Source organism: Danio rerio, chromosome 8 (genome assembly GCF_049306965.1).
Source record: "Danio rerio strain Tuebingen ecotype United States chromosome 8, GRCz12tu, whole genome shotgun sequence".
NCBI classification, from domain to species: Eukaryota; Metazoa; Chordata; class Actinopteri; order Cypriniformes; family Danionidae; genus Danio; species Danio rerio.
Window position 1 is genome coordinate 25676074 of NC_133183.1, and position 15970 is coordinate 25692043.

A 15970-nucleotide genomic window follows, 5' to 3' on the forward strand; every position below is an offset into this window, starting at 1 on the left:
TTGAGTGAGTGCGTTTCTGCTTGTGTGGAGTGCATGTGAGTGAGTGCTTGTTTGTGTGTGTGTAGACGCATGAATGTTTGTGTTTTATGAATGTGTGTGTGAATGAGGTAACTCTTAAAAAAACCTACACCGTGATCTTATTTGATCTCATCCGAGTTGTTGCCCTGCTCGGATGCAGAGATGATAATAACCGACCCGGGAGCTCCTGTAGCGATGACCGCGAGGCTTTTTTTCACTTGGGGCATCCACAGTGCAAACTGTGGTAAGAAATGATGAATCGATCAGATATACAAGAAAGACAGGGAGCTGGATCTCGGTCTGGTATTTCCTGTATCTTTCACTGAGTATAACGGCGATTCTGATCTCAACTAAACACTGAAAGTGAGTCCCTGAGGCCAATGAGAATCACAGAGCGGATGTGTTTTTCTTTTTTTTTGAAGAGGGAACCAGAGCACACCGGCGTTTTCTCATTTATTTTATTTGGTCAGGCCGCATACACGACAAAGCGAGTAACAATGGTATACTTTTAAGTTGTGTGTATCTCAAGTTTGTACTGTTATGTAGAATAAAAGCCGCCGTCGTGCTTCCGTGAGTAACCTCTGTTTGTAGATGCGGTGTGGTGAGACTCTGTAAGTAACAATGAATAAAAATTATTAAATAATTGAATGGAAGTCTTTTTATTTAGAATTTAAGTTATGATCTTACCTATGGACCCCTTAATACTGTATAGAGATGCTTTCTGTGTGTCGACCCACACTTTAATTCCTTTGTTTTCAGCATCGCAAACTGAATCTTCTAGTTCTTTGTTTTTCTTTGTCCTGTGTGAGGAGAAAAGCAACACAATGACTTTCAGATTCACACTCAATGACCCTGTACACAATGGAAATTACACCTCGTTCAGGTTGTTTAATATTGTCTTTTTTCTAAGTATAAATAAAAAGCTTATATTTTGGAAAACATGATAGCGTGACAAAGGAAAAAATATTGTGACTCACAATAACTAGAATTTCGAGTAACTGGGATAACTTTATCTCGCATCTCTTTTTATGTGAGTTTTTACTTTTCAATTGTGAGTTACAGATTCAAATAGTAATGTACTTGCTATAATCTATTTTGAAAGATGTTTTTCTTAAGCTAACAAAAATTAAGTTTTAAAGCTGAAACCGTGGTGTTTGGTAGTTCGTAGTATGCTAATCAACAGCTACCAGTGATGGTCAAAAACAGCAAGAAGTCAAAACATTATACCCATATCTCTTGATGGTACAATAAGGTGTTGTGAAGCAAAATGATTGGCCTGAGCAAGGATCTGAATGTTGTTTACGACATTACTAATCCACTATACTTGTACATCTTTTTTTTTTAATAGTCCTAATCGCTTCACATTAGAACCAAGAGCTGATTTTATTAAGGTTGCAGCATCCAGAATAAGCACAATATCATTTTGATGAACAAAATAACACACACCACACAGATCTCTGTTGACAATAAACACTATCAGCTCAAATGTGAAGTTACTCAAGTGCATATATCATTACACAAATGCATACTCATGTTGAGGACTTTACAGAGGCTGTAAATTAAAAGTTATGATGTGTATAATGTTAGTTATAGATGAAAATGTTTTTCTTCAAGACTTTATTGTATTGCTAAAAGCCACATGTATGTGGGTTGGGACTCTCACTTCTGTTTGATGTTGATTTGGGTTTTATGAAGAATGAAGGATCATGAATTTAGATTTTAAAAAAATCTTTATTATTCTGTTTAATGAAATAAGTCCTCATCAGGATCATGAGCAAATGTTAATTATTATGTTAAATTAAGAATTTAGATTTTCAATTTGGAGTTTCTTCCCTCGGAATTGTAAGATAAAATTGCAATTGCAACTTTAACAATTAATTGAAAATGTTTTTTTATTGCAAAGAGAAGAAATAAATAGGCATTTTACCCATTATCCGCTCCAACAGTTTCCATCTGCATCACGGTCTGACTTTTGTTTTGAAATAATCCAAGATGATGATCGTAGGCCGCTTTCAGGTGAATGTCCAAACTGTCCTTCGGTGTCTTAAACACAATATCAGCAGTAAGTTCAAACTCACAATCAGCCAAACCAGTGATTTCTTTCAGTAAGTTCATATATAAGTAATAAGTAGTTCAAGTCGTCCTTCTATATTAAATCAACTCACTGTAGTATCATAATGAAAGACAGTTCGACGGGAACTGGCCTCTGTTGTCGTGTTATGGAGTCTCCTCCACGGTTCATCATTTTGTGCGAGATGTGTTGGCTTGTCATCTGACAATTTCTGAGCAAGTAAGGTGAGAATAACAAGTTAGAAATATGTAAATACAAATAAAAAAAACGAACTATAAAAAGCTGGAATATGTAAACTGAAACTGGACAACTTTTAAGTTAAAAAAACATTTACCTGAATTTCCTTTCTCCCTGTTAATGTAAAGTCGTTCTCATATCGCGGGAATGGGAAAGGATCTCTTTCCTGTGGCATATTTGCGCAGTTTCTCCAGATGATGAGTCTAAAGGAATGTAACACATCCGATGTTTGGTATCTTTTTTTTTTGCTGCCAACTTTGTTGTTCCTCCCTCCGTTGCCAAGAAACCGAGTGTGAGCGTCAGTTTTACCACACAGCGCGACAGACCATATTACACACCACAGAACTCTCCTTATTATTAGAAGCTATTAGTACATATGATAAGAAACGCAACAACAGACTTATTCTTAGAATTCTCCAACAAACATTCTTATCGCTCCAAGAGATAAATCATATTGGTCAGCGTTAATACAAGATATTGATTGGAAAAGAACATGTCTTCTCTCATTTAAATATGCAATCCCAAACAAATCAAAGGAAATTCATTTTAAAGTTCTACACAAAATAAACCCGGTCAATGCATCTATGTCAAAATTTACTATATGCAGATACTTGTTTTTTCTGTTTTTTGAAAGTGAGGAAACTTTGACTCACTGATATTTTACATGTAAAATTCCACAAAAGTGTTGGTTAGATTTACATAATTATTTGAATAAATCACAATCAACAAAACAAATCTTTAAATTGAACGATATTATTTGTTTTTATTCTAGTCCCCAAAATTGTAATGAAGAATATATATATAACTTTTTTATTTGTGAAATTCTTTTTCCACCACAAACAAACATTTCTTAAGTCCTCTCCCTCATTTTCCCATTTTTTAATTTAATGAACATTTCCTTGCCCTGTTTAACATAATTTGGAAAATATTTAAAAAAGAAAAAAAAATTCAAAGGGGGGCTATTAATTCTTACTTCAACTGTATGTGTGTGTGTGTGTGTGTGTGTATTTATATATAATATATATATATATATATATATATATATATATATATATATATATATATATATATATATATATATATATATATATATATATATTAACATTACACCCAGAGCGTTTGGATGTAAAATTTTGTATTAACTGGCAATAATTGTTTTATTTATATTACTACAAAGTAATTAAATTAAAGCAGTTTACTTTAGAATTTCCCATTAAATTGTTGAAACGTAAATAAACAACGTTTCCCCAATGTACATTTACAGAAACTTCGGTTAGCTTTACAGTATCTTGTACTAATATCTAAATTAAATATAATTTTACTATGAGCAAATGATGGATATTAATAAATTACAAACATATACTAACATCAGTTTGATCGTTTTTCACACATATAATTCATTTAACTAATATTACTATCATGTTGTTTTTGTTGTTGAGGACAAACTTTAGATTTTTGGGAACATTTATAATCTTTACAAAGCGGCAATACAAGACAGACACGTTTGCAAGTGTAACTCCATCCCAAAGTGACTGACCAATAGGAGAGCTGAGCGCGTGTGCCAGTGCAAACAGAGTGAATAAAAGCTCAGCAATATTTAAACACAACGTCTGCTCTGTCACACGCTCTGCCTGAAGGAAAAGATCATTTAGCAACAACAATGATTGTAAACCATGTGCTGTTTTCTTCTGGAACTCAAGGTGTTTCTGTCATTTTTTTGCTCCATTTACTTTTAACTGAGGCTACGGAGTTACCCAGCTGTAAAGAGGTAAGTTGCTTTTATTGTAGCCCCATGTTATAAAGGTTGTCTAAGACTGCAGTATTAGGCACTAGAATAGTCTGTGTTACTGTGATTTTTGCATGTTTTGTCCTGTGGATTATTATTTTTATTATTATTAATGCAATATGGTCGAGATCTCACGTTACACAGAGAATGTTGTGTCTCACATGATGACACTGTGAATAAGAAACCGAACAAAATAAAACCATCCAGGTATGAATGAAAAAAAAAACTTATCAAATAAGGGATTCGCCAGGACTGTTTTTTTAATTTAAAAGCTTAAATAATTCCTCAGGAAATACAGACCTTTAAATAAAACAATTTTCAGATGTTTTTGCATTCTCTGTTTCCTCGAGACAAAAATCATGTTTGAATAGGAGTGTTCATGGAAATGTGTCACACACTTTTCTTATCATGTCCAGAGATAAGCTTGTCCGTTGTCGTTTGAGGGCTGTGTGAAAAAGACACCTGCTGTATCGAGCACAGTGTCACATTTTATACGTGGACACTATTGCTGTTATAAATGTAGTGATACCTGTCTTAAAATCTTCACTTATTTGACATAAAAGCACACCAAAAAAAAAAAACAAAAAAAAAAACTTTTAAGCAGTACATTCAATTATAAATGTATATTTCATTTCAGTTTAATATTATTTGTTTTGTTTTTCAAGTAATATATTGTAAGGTCAAAACATAGTTGTTTTTGATTAAGAGCTCAACTAAATATTTGTTTTGACCAATGTAAGATTTTAAGGTTATTTACACAGGCTAGTGCATGCAGATTAAACAGAAGCTCAATATGCTTTGTGTGTTTCCCAGTAATGAGATCGTCTGGAAGGGCATCCGCTGCTTAAAACATATGCTGGATAAGTTAGTGGTTCATTCCGCTGTGGGGACCCCTGATTAATAAAGGGACTAAGCCAAAAAGAAAATGAATGAATGAGTATGCTTTATACTTTCATGTATGTAAAAAATATTGTTTAAGGCAAATGATTTATTTTTCATTGGCTTAAGTGGTCAAATTTAGACGTGAACCATTACCCTAATTTTTTTTAATTGGACGAATGAAAGTTGTTGTTTTTTCGTGCATGTGCTTTGTTACTTGTTTTAAGTTGGTTATTAATTGTGTTTTAATAGTTTTTTACTCTTCGTTTAATACAATTTTAAGCACAAATTATACACCCCAAAATTATGGCCTTGTAAAATATGGACAAATCCATATTTTTGGGTTTAAAAATATAATGAAAAATCTTACACCTGGAGGTTTGGTCTGATCATGTTAATATTATCACAGAACAGCCCCAAAGTTTTAATTCTTTGTCGCTTTTCTTTAAACTCCTACATGTACTTTTTTTTTACATAACTAAATACAAGGTTTTTGAGAATAGTTGTTAATTATTTAAAATATAATATCATTTTGTTATTATTATGACCAGCCATTTGTGTTATATGTTTTAATAAGCACAGGTGACAATAAGCACATTGTTGTTTACATTTTTAGATGATCTGTTACAGTGAATGACTTATTTAACCCAAATCTTTTACATTATATGTGGCATTTAAATAAGGCATAGACTAAAGCCGAGGTGTTTCTGTGACTTGTATATTTTACAGTTTAAAGATTGTTTTAAACATTTATGTGAGGGGAAGAGGTTATGAAGAGATTATTTATTTATTTATTTATTTATTTATTTATTATTTTTCTGGAAGAGAGCGTTTTGTTTGGTTATGTTTTATGTCTTTATATCCATTTGTTGTTTTTACTATTTGATTTTTTTGTGTGGCACTGTTATGAAATGAGCACTCTTGACTGCAAATCAGACCTATCTTCAGGTAAATAAAAGTAACCTAAACTAACCTTTTGACATTTATTTTCACAAAATTTTAACTATTAATGTAGACACATTATTTGCATTTATTAAGCTTTTTTATTATTGTGCATAATAAAATCACATGTATATGGCATTTAATACAGACATTACAATATGTGTGTTTAAATCCATTTTTTTTTTATCAATACAGAACTGAAAATAGACCTTACCACTGACCTTGGAAAAAAACAGTCCAGGTTTTCTGTGGGAGTGAGAGATTCATCAGTTAATCTGACCCCTAAGAAACACCATAGAAACAAATGTCACTCCATTCTGTTGCCTTGGTTTTTAGGTTTCATCATTTATATGCATGTGGGGATTATAACGAGGACAGCTTGTTCTTTCTTTCTTTCTTTCTTTCTTTCTTTCTTTCTTTCTTTCTTTCTTTCTTTCTTTCTTTCTTTCTTTCTTTCTTTCTTTCTTTCTTTCTTTCTTTCTTTCTTTCTTTCTTTCTTTCTTTCTTTCTTTCTTTCTCTTCTCATCTAATACAGCTAATGTAGCAGCACTAACACAAAAACACCTAGGAAGCGCTGCCATGTGGTTTTGTTAACTATTAATCTTGTTTTATTCCACATGGGTCATTCTGATTTGCCTTGTGAGGTGCATGTCTGCTGTTACCTATGGAGCCTTTCGGTCAGCTTTACTTAGATTCATGTTTCTTTTCAGCCCACCTGTTATTCAGCTGACATATACACGCAATTCTAAGACTAATAGTTTGATTTAAGCCACACCTTTTAAGCATCCTATCAAAAATTTTCTGTCAAACTGGTAAACAGACAAACAGGATGTTTGGAGGTGTTAAAGTTTAATTTACTCAGGATTTAATTTCATCAGGCTCTCCCTATTTGCACAATGATGGGGACAATAATATATGCTAAAGACTGCTTGTTTAGACAAGGATACGAAGACATCCTTGAAGTTGGGTGGGACCACCTATTGTGCAAATATTGATCTGACACAGTATTTTAAAAGGAAATGTAATCCTGAGGCATAATAAACATGAAACGATGGTGACCACAAGAAATGTGTATTGTGTGAAGCGCTTTGCATCTCAGCTGTTTAGTGAAAATGATTTAAAGCAATGGTCTCAAACTCAATTGAAGGGCAGTAACTCTGCACAGTTTAGCTCCATCCACCTCCAACTCACACCTGCTTAATTGTCTCGTCTTGAACACCTTGATTAGTTGGATCAGCTGTGTTTGATTAGGGTTGAAGCAAAAGAGTGCAGAGCTGCGGCCCTCCAGGAATCCAGTTTGAGACCTATGATTTAAAGGGATATTTCATCCAAAAATTATGTGTATTTATCCTCAGCTTGCTACAAACTATTTTCAGTTTTCTTGACCACAATAGAAGCTTTTCTGAAGAATGTTTTAAAAAAACTTTTATAGTATTTTTGTTCCTGCTATGTTGAATGTCGGTGAGTGCTTTTCCCCAACATTTCAGAATATCTTGTTTTGTGTTCAACAGAAGAAAGAAATTCATAAGTTTAGAACCACTTGCATGTACGTAAATGGTGAGGAAACTAATTTTTATAAGAGCTCAGAAAGCAGCTATTTGGATTTTTTAATTTTATTTGGATTTTTGGATTAATAGTGACGTAATATTGTAGCAACATGAATCTTGTTGCAAGGATGATTGTTTTGTAGATTGTAATTGACTGTTTTTTCTTAATAAAACCGTTCAGCGTAAATCAGTATAAACTAGATCTGTTTTCAGTGTAAATCAGCATTCACATTAACATATTTGCTTATTGTATGAGTAATACTTTTTTGCCACATTATCGTGATAGCTTCACAGTATAATTTGCTTACATTAACATTTCCTTCCAAAAAGCATCACTTGCTAAGTTTGATGTGGTTGACCTCTGAAGTTGTATGTCCACAAATACTGCAAATCAATGTAGAAATGAACTGTCAATAAGCATTCATATTTAAAACTGTGAAAAAGATTTCAGTGCAGTTCCTTATTTTGCAGTCTGACTACCATTTTGAGTACACAGACTGTGATGTTTTGGGCTCTCGATGGAGGGTGGCGATACCCAACAAACCAGAGACCTGCACTGGCCTGCCTGACCCAGTCAAAGGCACACAATGCAGTGAGTAATGACGATAAACACAAGCATTACTTGAAACAAACGTCCAAATATTATCTATACACCTAATCAAACTGCTGTATGGACTAGTGTCAGTAAATTTTTAACTGCAATAAGATCAATTCTATTTGAAGTCTACATGTTCTGTTTGTCTATGTGAATGAATGGTGGTGTATTCACTAAACATACAGCATGTGTGACACTTGTAGTGTTTTTAGCATCTGCCGTGTTACTACACCGTAAAAATGCTGGGATTCAAGCAATTCCGTTATGTTCTTCCAACACAAATAGATGGTTTTTACATATTTAAGTGGATTGAACACAAAACAATTAAGTTTTCCCATAAAACTCAAGAATTGTGTTGATTCAGATAATTTTTTAAAATAATTAATTTAAATAAGCATCAAAGATATTTTCTTTGAGGAAAGCATGGCTGCAGACTAAAATATCTATAGCTGTGGTTATATGAGGAGAAGGTCGCTACTATAACTTTGCACTGAACACTGACATTTTTTCATTTTATTTTTGTGTGCACATGAACTTTGGTATTAAATGTAACAGAAATATTTAATATTAATTCTAATTTAGGTACAAATGAATAAAAATATGTCATATTGAGTTACTAAAATGCATTCTTAAATTGTAAAAACCTAATTGAACTATTAAAGTTGGATAGATCCTGACAATGGAAAAAATATATTTTAAAATGTTCGTATGGCTGTAAATATATTACCAGTTGAAGAGTTGTTATTGTTAAAAGACTGTACATTATTGTAACCTGAACTATTTTTTCCTGTTGTCAGCGTTCACTTGTAATGAAGGTGAATTTCTGGACATGAGGACTCAAGAGTGTCAGAAATGTGCTGCAGGGACCTATTCTCTCGGGACGGGTGTTGCTTTTGACGAGTGGGACAGTTTGCCCACCGGCTTCGTCACCCATGGCATCAACATGAACTTTGGAGACACATACACAAATTGCTCCAAGTGAGTTACTTCTGTGGGTCAAAAGACAACCCCTATTAATACATTAAAAAGGGTAACAATAGTCCATATACCCAAAAAATCATGTCAATCATATTTAGAACATGAATAATTTGATAAGATATTAAAAGACTTACATTGCAGCCCCAAAATAGTAATTAATTATTATCTTAGATCTTCAAACTTCGCTACTGTCCTTTAAATGACCAGTTTTTATCCATTTGTCAATGAGATGATTTAAATAATAATGAAATAATACAATTTAGTATGGGTTTTTTATTTATTTATATAAGTAAATGACAGAATTATTATGTTGTTTCAAATTGATGTAATATATCTGTGACACTGAGAGATAACACTACAGTATATCACCCATATTTTGGCATTTTATTTTGACAGACAGGATTTAAAAAATGTTACATGATCCTTTTAATTAGCCATTTAATATGTTTTTTATGTAAACATTTATTTTTTAATACATTAAACTTGATAGTCTCTTCCCGACTTTGACCCATGTATGTAAAATGAGAAATACCACATTCAAGACTTGCAAAATGATGCTGTAGCACTCAAAAACTCAAGAACAAGTGGACCGTCGAGCCATTCAACATTCACTTACCTGTAATTGCATGCACAGAATGTTTAATGTGCCTAAAAGTGCTCGGCGAGTGAGGACCTTGAATTATTTGTAATTGAAATAAGCTGAAGGGCAGGTATTTGCTTTAATTGCGTGTGTGTTTTGCATGTTTGCAGCTCAACGTGGATCCCGAAAGGTGACTATATTGCCTCAAACACAGATGAGTGCACTTCAACTCTTTCATACGCCGTGAGTCTGAAGAAGCCCGGCTCTGTGTCCTTCCAGTACATCTATCCAGACAACCACATGTTTTTTGAGTTTTATGTAAGTACTGCATTGTGTAGCGTTAAAGGAGTTATGGTCAGATAATTGCAGTTTCATGCAATGCATATTAATAAATGACACATGACAGACAATATAAAATAGTAGGCAAAAAGGATGTACAAAAGAGAACATTTGCACAGTGTTTGCTTTTAATGACCATACTTACAAGTTTAATTTAAAAAATGGTTAATTGGTTATATAGGGATGATATATTGGGCTTTTGTATAAATTACTAACTATTATTATATTGATTCTCTTGGATTTGAATAGCCGTTATTCTCTCTCCAACTACATACAAACAAACCATGTATTTTATTATAAATATGTTAGTCTTAAAGGGGACCTACTTTCTCAAAAATCACTTTTACAAGGGGGTTTAAACACAGTTTTGTGATAGCAGTGTGTAAATATTGACAAAATAATTTTTTTTATAAACACATTTTATAAAAATAGTCTGCAGAAACAATTTGATTGACATTTATCTTTTGTACATGTCATCAGAGGGGAAAGTCCCGTCCAATAGTAACAATCTCTTCCTTATTAGCATATACAGCCCTGAGTGAGAAGCAATCGTCCGCCATTAGAGTTTTAGTGCCATACCTGCCGAAGTTGGGTATACATCATAAATTATGAGTTTTAGGATTCACAAATGAACACTAATCTCAATAGACTACCTTCTTCTAAGCCACTTCTTTGGACATCTTCAGTTTTTCACATTCACAATGTTAGTCCTGTTTTTGAATCTACTATGTTGAAACATATAGGTGTTTGTAGCTCCATCTCCTTTTAAAAAGAGGGCATAGATCTCATTTGAATTTAAAGTGGCATTACACAAACACAGTTTAGGGCAGTTTTAAAGAGTTCTAAAATATTATTTTTATGATATTGTGAGCTAAAACTTCGCATACACACTCTTGGGACATCGGAGACTTATATTACATCTTGTAAAAAGAGGGAAAACCAATGCAAAGGTTAAACTATTAACCTCTAAATGCTTACTTCACTGTAAAAAATGCATGGTTCCACACAATTGATTTGTTCTGGGACAACATGAATTAAGTTAACTTATTAAATTTAATTGGATTGAACATAAAACAATTAAGTTGTCCCCTAAAAAACTCAAGAGTTGTTTTGTCTCAGCTTGTTTTAAATTAGTAGTTTGAAACAAGCTGAGTACTCTGAGAGAGAAATCAACGCATAACATCAATATGTTTGAACAAAGAGCAGAAGAAATCAATTTTTTTTTAGGCTGAACATCACTTTAGTACGGAACCCCGGAAGGGACGTAGTGGAGGAGAAAAAATGGGTGGGTGAAAAAAAAATAATGGGTGAAAGAAAAAAAATGGGTGGGAGGAAAATATATATTTGTAAGTTTTTTGCGTTCTTTTGCAAAGTTTTGCGTTCCCTCGCAAAGATGTTTTGCGTTATCTCGCAAAACTGTTTCTCCACAAACACTTCCTGTTCACTGCACTCACGTAAACCCTGCCGTTTTTGCTGAAATTCTCCCATATTTTACCATTCTATCCCACTTTCTTTACATTACTGTGCGCTGATTGTCGCCTTTCACTTTGCAACCTCTGAACCAGTGAATTCATGTTTAAGCGCTGACTGACAGACGCGCTCCATACAATAAACTGATCCCAGATCAGCGTCTGTACGCGCCATTTAAAGGGACACTTCTGTTATCAAACAAGTGCGCAGCAAATGAATCTCATGTTTTTTAGTTTGATAACAGAGGTGTCTCTGTAAGAATGCACAGATCTATAATGAAAGCAGTCCATTACTTTAGAAACTTCATATTATTCAGTGTATTTGTCTGTTTAAACATACACCCGCTCCTCTGTAAATGGCGCGTACAGACGCTGATCTGGGATCAGTTTATTGTACGAAGCGCGTCTGTCAGTCAGCGCTTATACATGCATTCACTGCTTCATAGGTAGCATACGCACAGTAATGTAAAGAAAGTGGGGTAGAATGGTAAAATACGGGAGAATTTCGGCAAAAACGGGAGGGTTTACGTGAGTGCAGTGAACAGGAAGTGTTTGTGGAGAAACAGTTTTGCGAGATAACGCAAAACATCTTTGCGAGGGAACGCAAAACATCTTTGCGAGGGAACGCAAAACTTTGCGAGAGAACGCAAAAAACTTAGAAATATATATTTTCCTCCCACCCATTTTTTTTCTTTCACCCATTATTTTTTTTCACCCACCCATTTTTTTCCAAGTGGTGCTCGCTGCAGAGCCATTTGAGGAGAGGTGAGCTCCAGAGAGGGGGAGCTTAAGCTTGAGCTCCACCTTTTTTGCACTTCTTCTACGAGTGATGTCACTGGGGGTAGGGTTAGGGGTGGGGTTGGTGTACGCATTAAAACAGCTTACAGGAGGAGGAGCGACAGCTCATGCTCCCCCTCTCTGGAGCTCACCTCTCCTCAAATGGCTCTGCAGCGAGCACCCTCTCTTTTTTTCTCCTCCACTACGTCCCTTCCGGGGTTCCGTACTTTTGGCCACAGCTGTACCTTTAAAATAATTTTTTTTTTACCACTATAAATATGTTTATTTTCTATTTACCACAACATTTTGATTTGATTTTTAGTTTTTACAGATTGAAATACAGCCTTTTATATCTATACACTTTTTCAAAATGATATGTAAGTATAAGATTAAAATGACACAAATTAAGAGGATACATAATAACAAAGAGAAAACAAAAAAAAAAACAAAAGCTATGAATCCTCCTTTTCCAGTAAATGGTAATGTTTGGAACTGAATTGTGCAGAAAAAAAGTATCATTAAATTATCCTTAATTAACATCTTTAAAGTAATTAATGCACTACTGTTACGTGATGTTTAATCATTAATAATATATTGAATAATATTTGGTCTGTGTTTCTTTTCTAACATTCTTGGATACTGTGTGATATGGGAGAGCATTTGTGTGTGTTTGCAGGTGCAGAATGATCAGTGTCAGTCCACAGACTCTCAGAACCGCTGGATGAGGATTTCAGAGAGCGACTGGGATTATCATTATGTACGTCTTTATGTATGTTTTTTGAGTTATGAGAGCACAAATTGAAACTCCAGTCTTCAAACCCTCTTCTCTGTTTGCTGTAGGTACCGTTGAGCAGTGGTAACAATGTCTTGTACTGGAGAACAACAGGTTTCTCATTGTCTGCTAACACTGCCAAACCGGTACTGCTTAAGAATATTGCCATCTCAGGTATTTTGAAAACAGCGTTTAATTTAATTTAATTTAATTGGAAAATAATGTAATAATTGATGACGGATCTTTCTTCCTCAGGGGTCTCGTATACATCTGAGTGTTTTCACTGTAAGCCTGGTACTTACAGTGATAAACCAGGAGCTGCTCGCTGTGTCCCGTGTGCTGCTAATTCATACTCTAATAAAGGAGCCACTGCTTGTCAAACGTGTGATATGGACAAATATTCAGGTGTGTGTCTTTGCATTTTAAAAGCTGAATGAGCATGAATGTTAACAGGGTCAGCAGCTGCTATAGTTGTACTCTGTTATTTCACATGCAGTAAAACAGTTTTTTTCCCCTCATTTGGGCTTTATAAGGTTTTTTGTGCTGCTGGAGTATTTTTAGCATATGCTGTTTCAGTGCTTGTATTTTTAATTTAATTTAATTTAATTTAATTTAATTTAATTTAATTTAATTTAATTTAATTTAATTTAATTTAATTTAATTTAAATTAATTTAATTTAATTTAATTTAATTTAATTTAAAATCTTTAATATTATAATTAAAATATTTACATACATACACACACACACACACACACACACAGATGTATATATCTTCATTATTTTAATTTTATCGTTATGTTTTTTTACTTAATATAATTAATAAAATTAAATATATACAGCTGATTTTAAAATAGATTTTTAAATCAATTAAAAAAACAAAATAAAAAGGCTTAGTTGTCAAATTGTTGAGGTTAAATTAACACAAATATCAATTATGTTCTAGAAACAATGGATTTCTCAAAGCATTTAAGCATGTAATGAATGGTGGTCATCCATCAAATGCTGCATGAAGGCTTTTGAACGTTACTGATCTGCATAGATGTGATCAAGCATTTAAATGTAACCACACAGAAGTAAAAAGTTGATGTAAATGACCTGCGGGATTTGCCTGCTGTGTTTTATCACTTTATCTAAATTAGTGTGTGTGTGTTTTTCCTAATGCTCCGGGCGTTTTCCTCTCTATGTTGTGTGTGTGTGTGTGTGTGTGTGTGTGTGTGTGTTACAGGTATTGGATCTGGAGCTTGTACACAGAGACCGGCCTGCAAAACCTCTGATTACTTCTACACCCACACACCCTGTGATTCCAGCGCTCAGGTAACATGTAAAAACAAACACTGATAGTCTTTGTGTCGGAAAGCACTAATTCCAGCATTTATCTTTTTTTATTTTTTTTAATTTTAATTCTGCATTAGATCCTATTCACCTGATTTAAACACAATAATAGATAAGTGGTGTGATTATATTATTTACATTTATTCTACGTTTGAGTGTGTTTAATTTAAATATAGTTCATTATTTAGCATTTAATTACATTTGTAAAAAAAAAATTATAAGCAGTCAACTGTTTTTATTTATTATATTATATTATATTATATATTATATTATATTATATTATATTATATTATATTATATTATATTATATTATATTATATTAATTTACTTCTTGATTTATGGTTGATTTTCTTTTTTTATCTTTATGTATTTCTTGTTTGTTTTTAGACACAGCTACACTGTTTAAATATATATTAATTGCATAATGGGACCTTGATCTCTGCTCTGTCGACTTTTGATGTTGAAAATTCAACTCTACAGTTTAACAAAGGGACTTTTTTGTTGACATTTTAGTACATTTAAATAATAAATAATGTATAACAAAAATAAAAATAGAGAGAAATAAACATGTAAAATAACAGAAAATGTACTGCCAGTTTATTACAAGGTTTTTGTAGCATAATATACACCAACCAATATATATCTTAAGACAATTTATTACTTTAAACTATTCAAAATGTTAATAAAAGTCACTTTTCCAAACTTTTCAAGGTTAAAAGTTGTCGAAAGAAAGATTAAATACCTAAAACGTCTATAATAGCTGACAACCGATGGTTTTGTGGTTTGTTTAATATTCAGACTCAGCTGATGTATAAGTGGACTGAGCCCAAGATCTGCAGTGAGAGTTTGGAGGGTGCAGTGAAGCTCCCGGCATCAGGAGAGATGATGTCCTGTCCTCCGTGCAATCCCGGCTTCTTCTCCAGCAACAGCTCCAGCTGTGAACCCTGTCCACGCGGCTTCTACTCCAACGGCACTGGTACAGACACACCGACAGCTTCTGACTCACCTTACGCACCTGTTTTACATCTGTACATAACAACACTAAGAGTTAATATCACAATAAATTTATGCATTAGCTCCAATGCATCAGAATACACTTGTTGAGTATGACATCACATGTCTCAGTTTCTGGTTTATCAGATACCAAACTGAAAACACATGGTACGAATGTTCACTCACAGTGTGCTGGATTATTGTTGTGATCATAATATTTATATCCATGAGCAGACAGTTATTCAGATGGTCAGACTGTGATTCCTCTTTTATAATAGTTTAAAGGGATAGTTCACCCAAAATAAAAATTCTGCAATAATTTCGTTACCATCCAAATGTTGGAAACCATTGCCTTCCATAGAATTTGTATTTCCTATTATGGAAATCAGTGGTTGCACTGCAAAAAGTGGTTATCTTACTTAGAGTGTTTGCCTTATTTCTAGTCCAAATATCTAACAATTATTAAATCAAGAAGCGTTTTCTAGACAAGTAAAACATATTGTCTTGTTTTCAGAAATAATTAGCCAAAATTAAGTGAGTTTTATATTAAAACAAGCAAAATACTCTGCCAGTGGGGCAAGCAAAATGAACTTGTTTTTGAATTTTTTGCATGTTTTAACTAAAAACATTTTGGCTGATTATTTCTGAAAACA

The 15970-nt window shown here is 33.4% G+C and overlaps 2 protein-coding genes across 8 annotated transcripts in view; one reads left to right on the forward strand and one right to left on the reverse strand.

Moving 5' to 3' along the window:
- Nucleotides 1–2606, reverse strand: si:ch211-163l21.7. Its single transcript, NM_001113610.1, has 5 exons — nt 2424–2606; nt 2184–2300; nt 1946–2061; nt 706–818; nt 1–627 (listed from the first exon to the last, which is right to left on the reverse strand). The coding sequence occupies exons 1-5, from the start codon at nt 2499–2501 to the stop codon at nt 557–559; spliced, it is 495 nt and encodes a 164-aa protein (NP_001107082.1). The 5' UTR covers nt 2502–2606; the 3' UTR covers nt 1–556.
- The window catches only part of elapor1 (endosome-lysosome associated apoptosis and autophagy regulator 1), a 26952-nt gene continuing 12938 nt past the window's right edge, over nt 1957–15970 (forward strand). Inside the window, exons 1-10 of one of the 7 annotated variants that reach the window (XM_073910359.1) lie at nt 1958–2034; nt 4068–4094; nt 7952–8072; nt 8873–9053; nt 9804–9951; nt 12895–12975; nt 13059–13164; nt 13246–13395; nt 14218–14306; nt 15123–15300. In XM_073910359.1, coding sequence (XP_073766460.1) covers nt 2011–2034; nt 4068–4094; nt 7952–8072; nt 8873–9053; nt 9804–9951; nt 12895–12975; nt 13059–13164; nt 13246–13395; nt 14218–14306; nt 15123–15300 — 1105 coding nt within the window. In that variant the 5' untranslated portion in view covers nt 1958–2010. Of the gene's footprint in view, nt 2314–3934; nt 4095–7197; nt 7395–7951; nt 8073–8872; nt 9054–9803; nt 9952–12894; nt 12976–13058; nt 13165–13245; nt 13396–14217; nt 14307–15122; nt 15301–15970 lie in introns of those variants that run through there. The other 6 variants (XM_073910364.1, XM_073910361.1, XM_073910363.1 and 3 more) reach the window with 6 other exon arrangements.

Coding starts and splice junctions, on each gene's coding strand:
- si:ch211-163l21.7 (NM_001113610.1), bottom strand. CDS start 2,501: ATGCCACAGGAAAGAGATCCTTTCCCATTCCCGCGATATGAGAACGAC. Junction 2,062..2,183: donor TCTTTCATTATGATACTACA/GTGAGTTGATTT, acceptor ATTGTGTTTAAG/ACACCGAAGGACAGTTTGGA. Junction 628..705: donor CAGTATTAAGGGGTCCATAG/GTAAGATCATAA, acceptor TGTTACTTACAG/AGTCTCACCACACCGCATCT.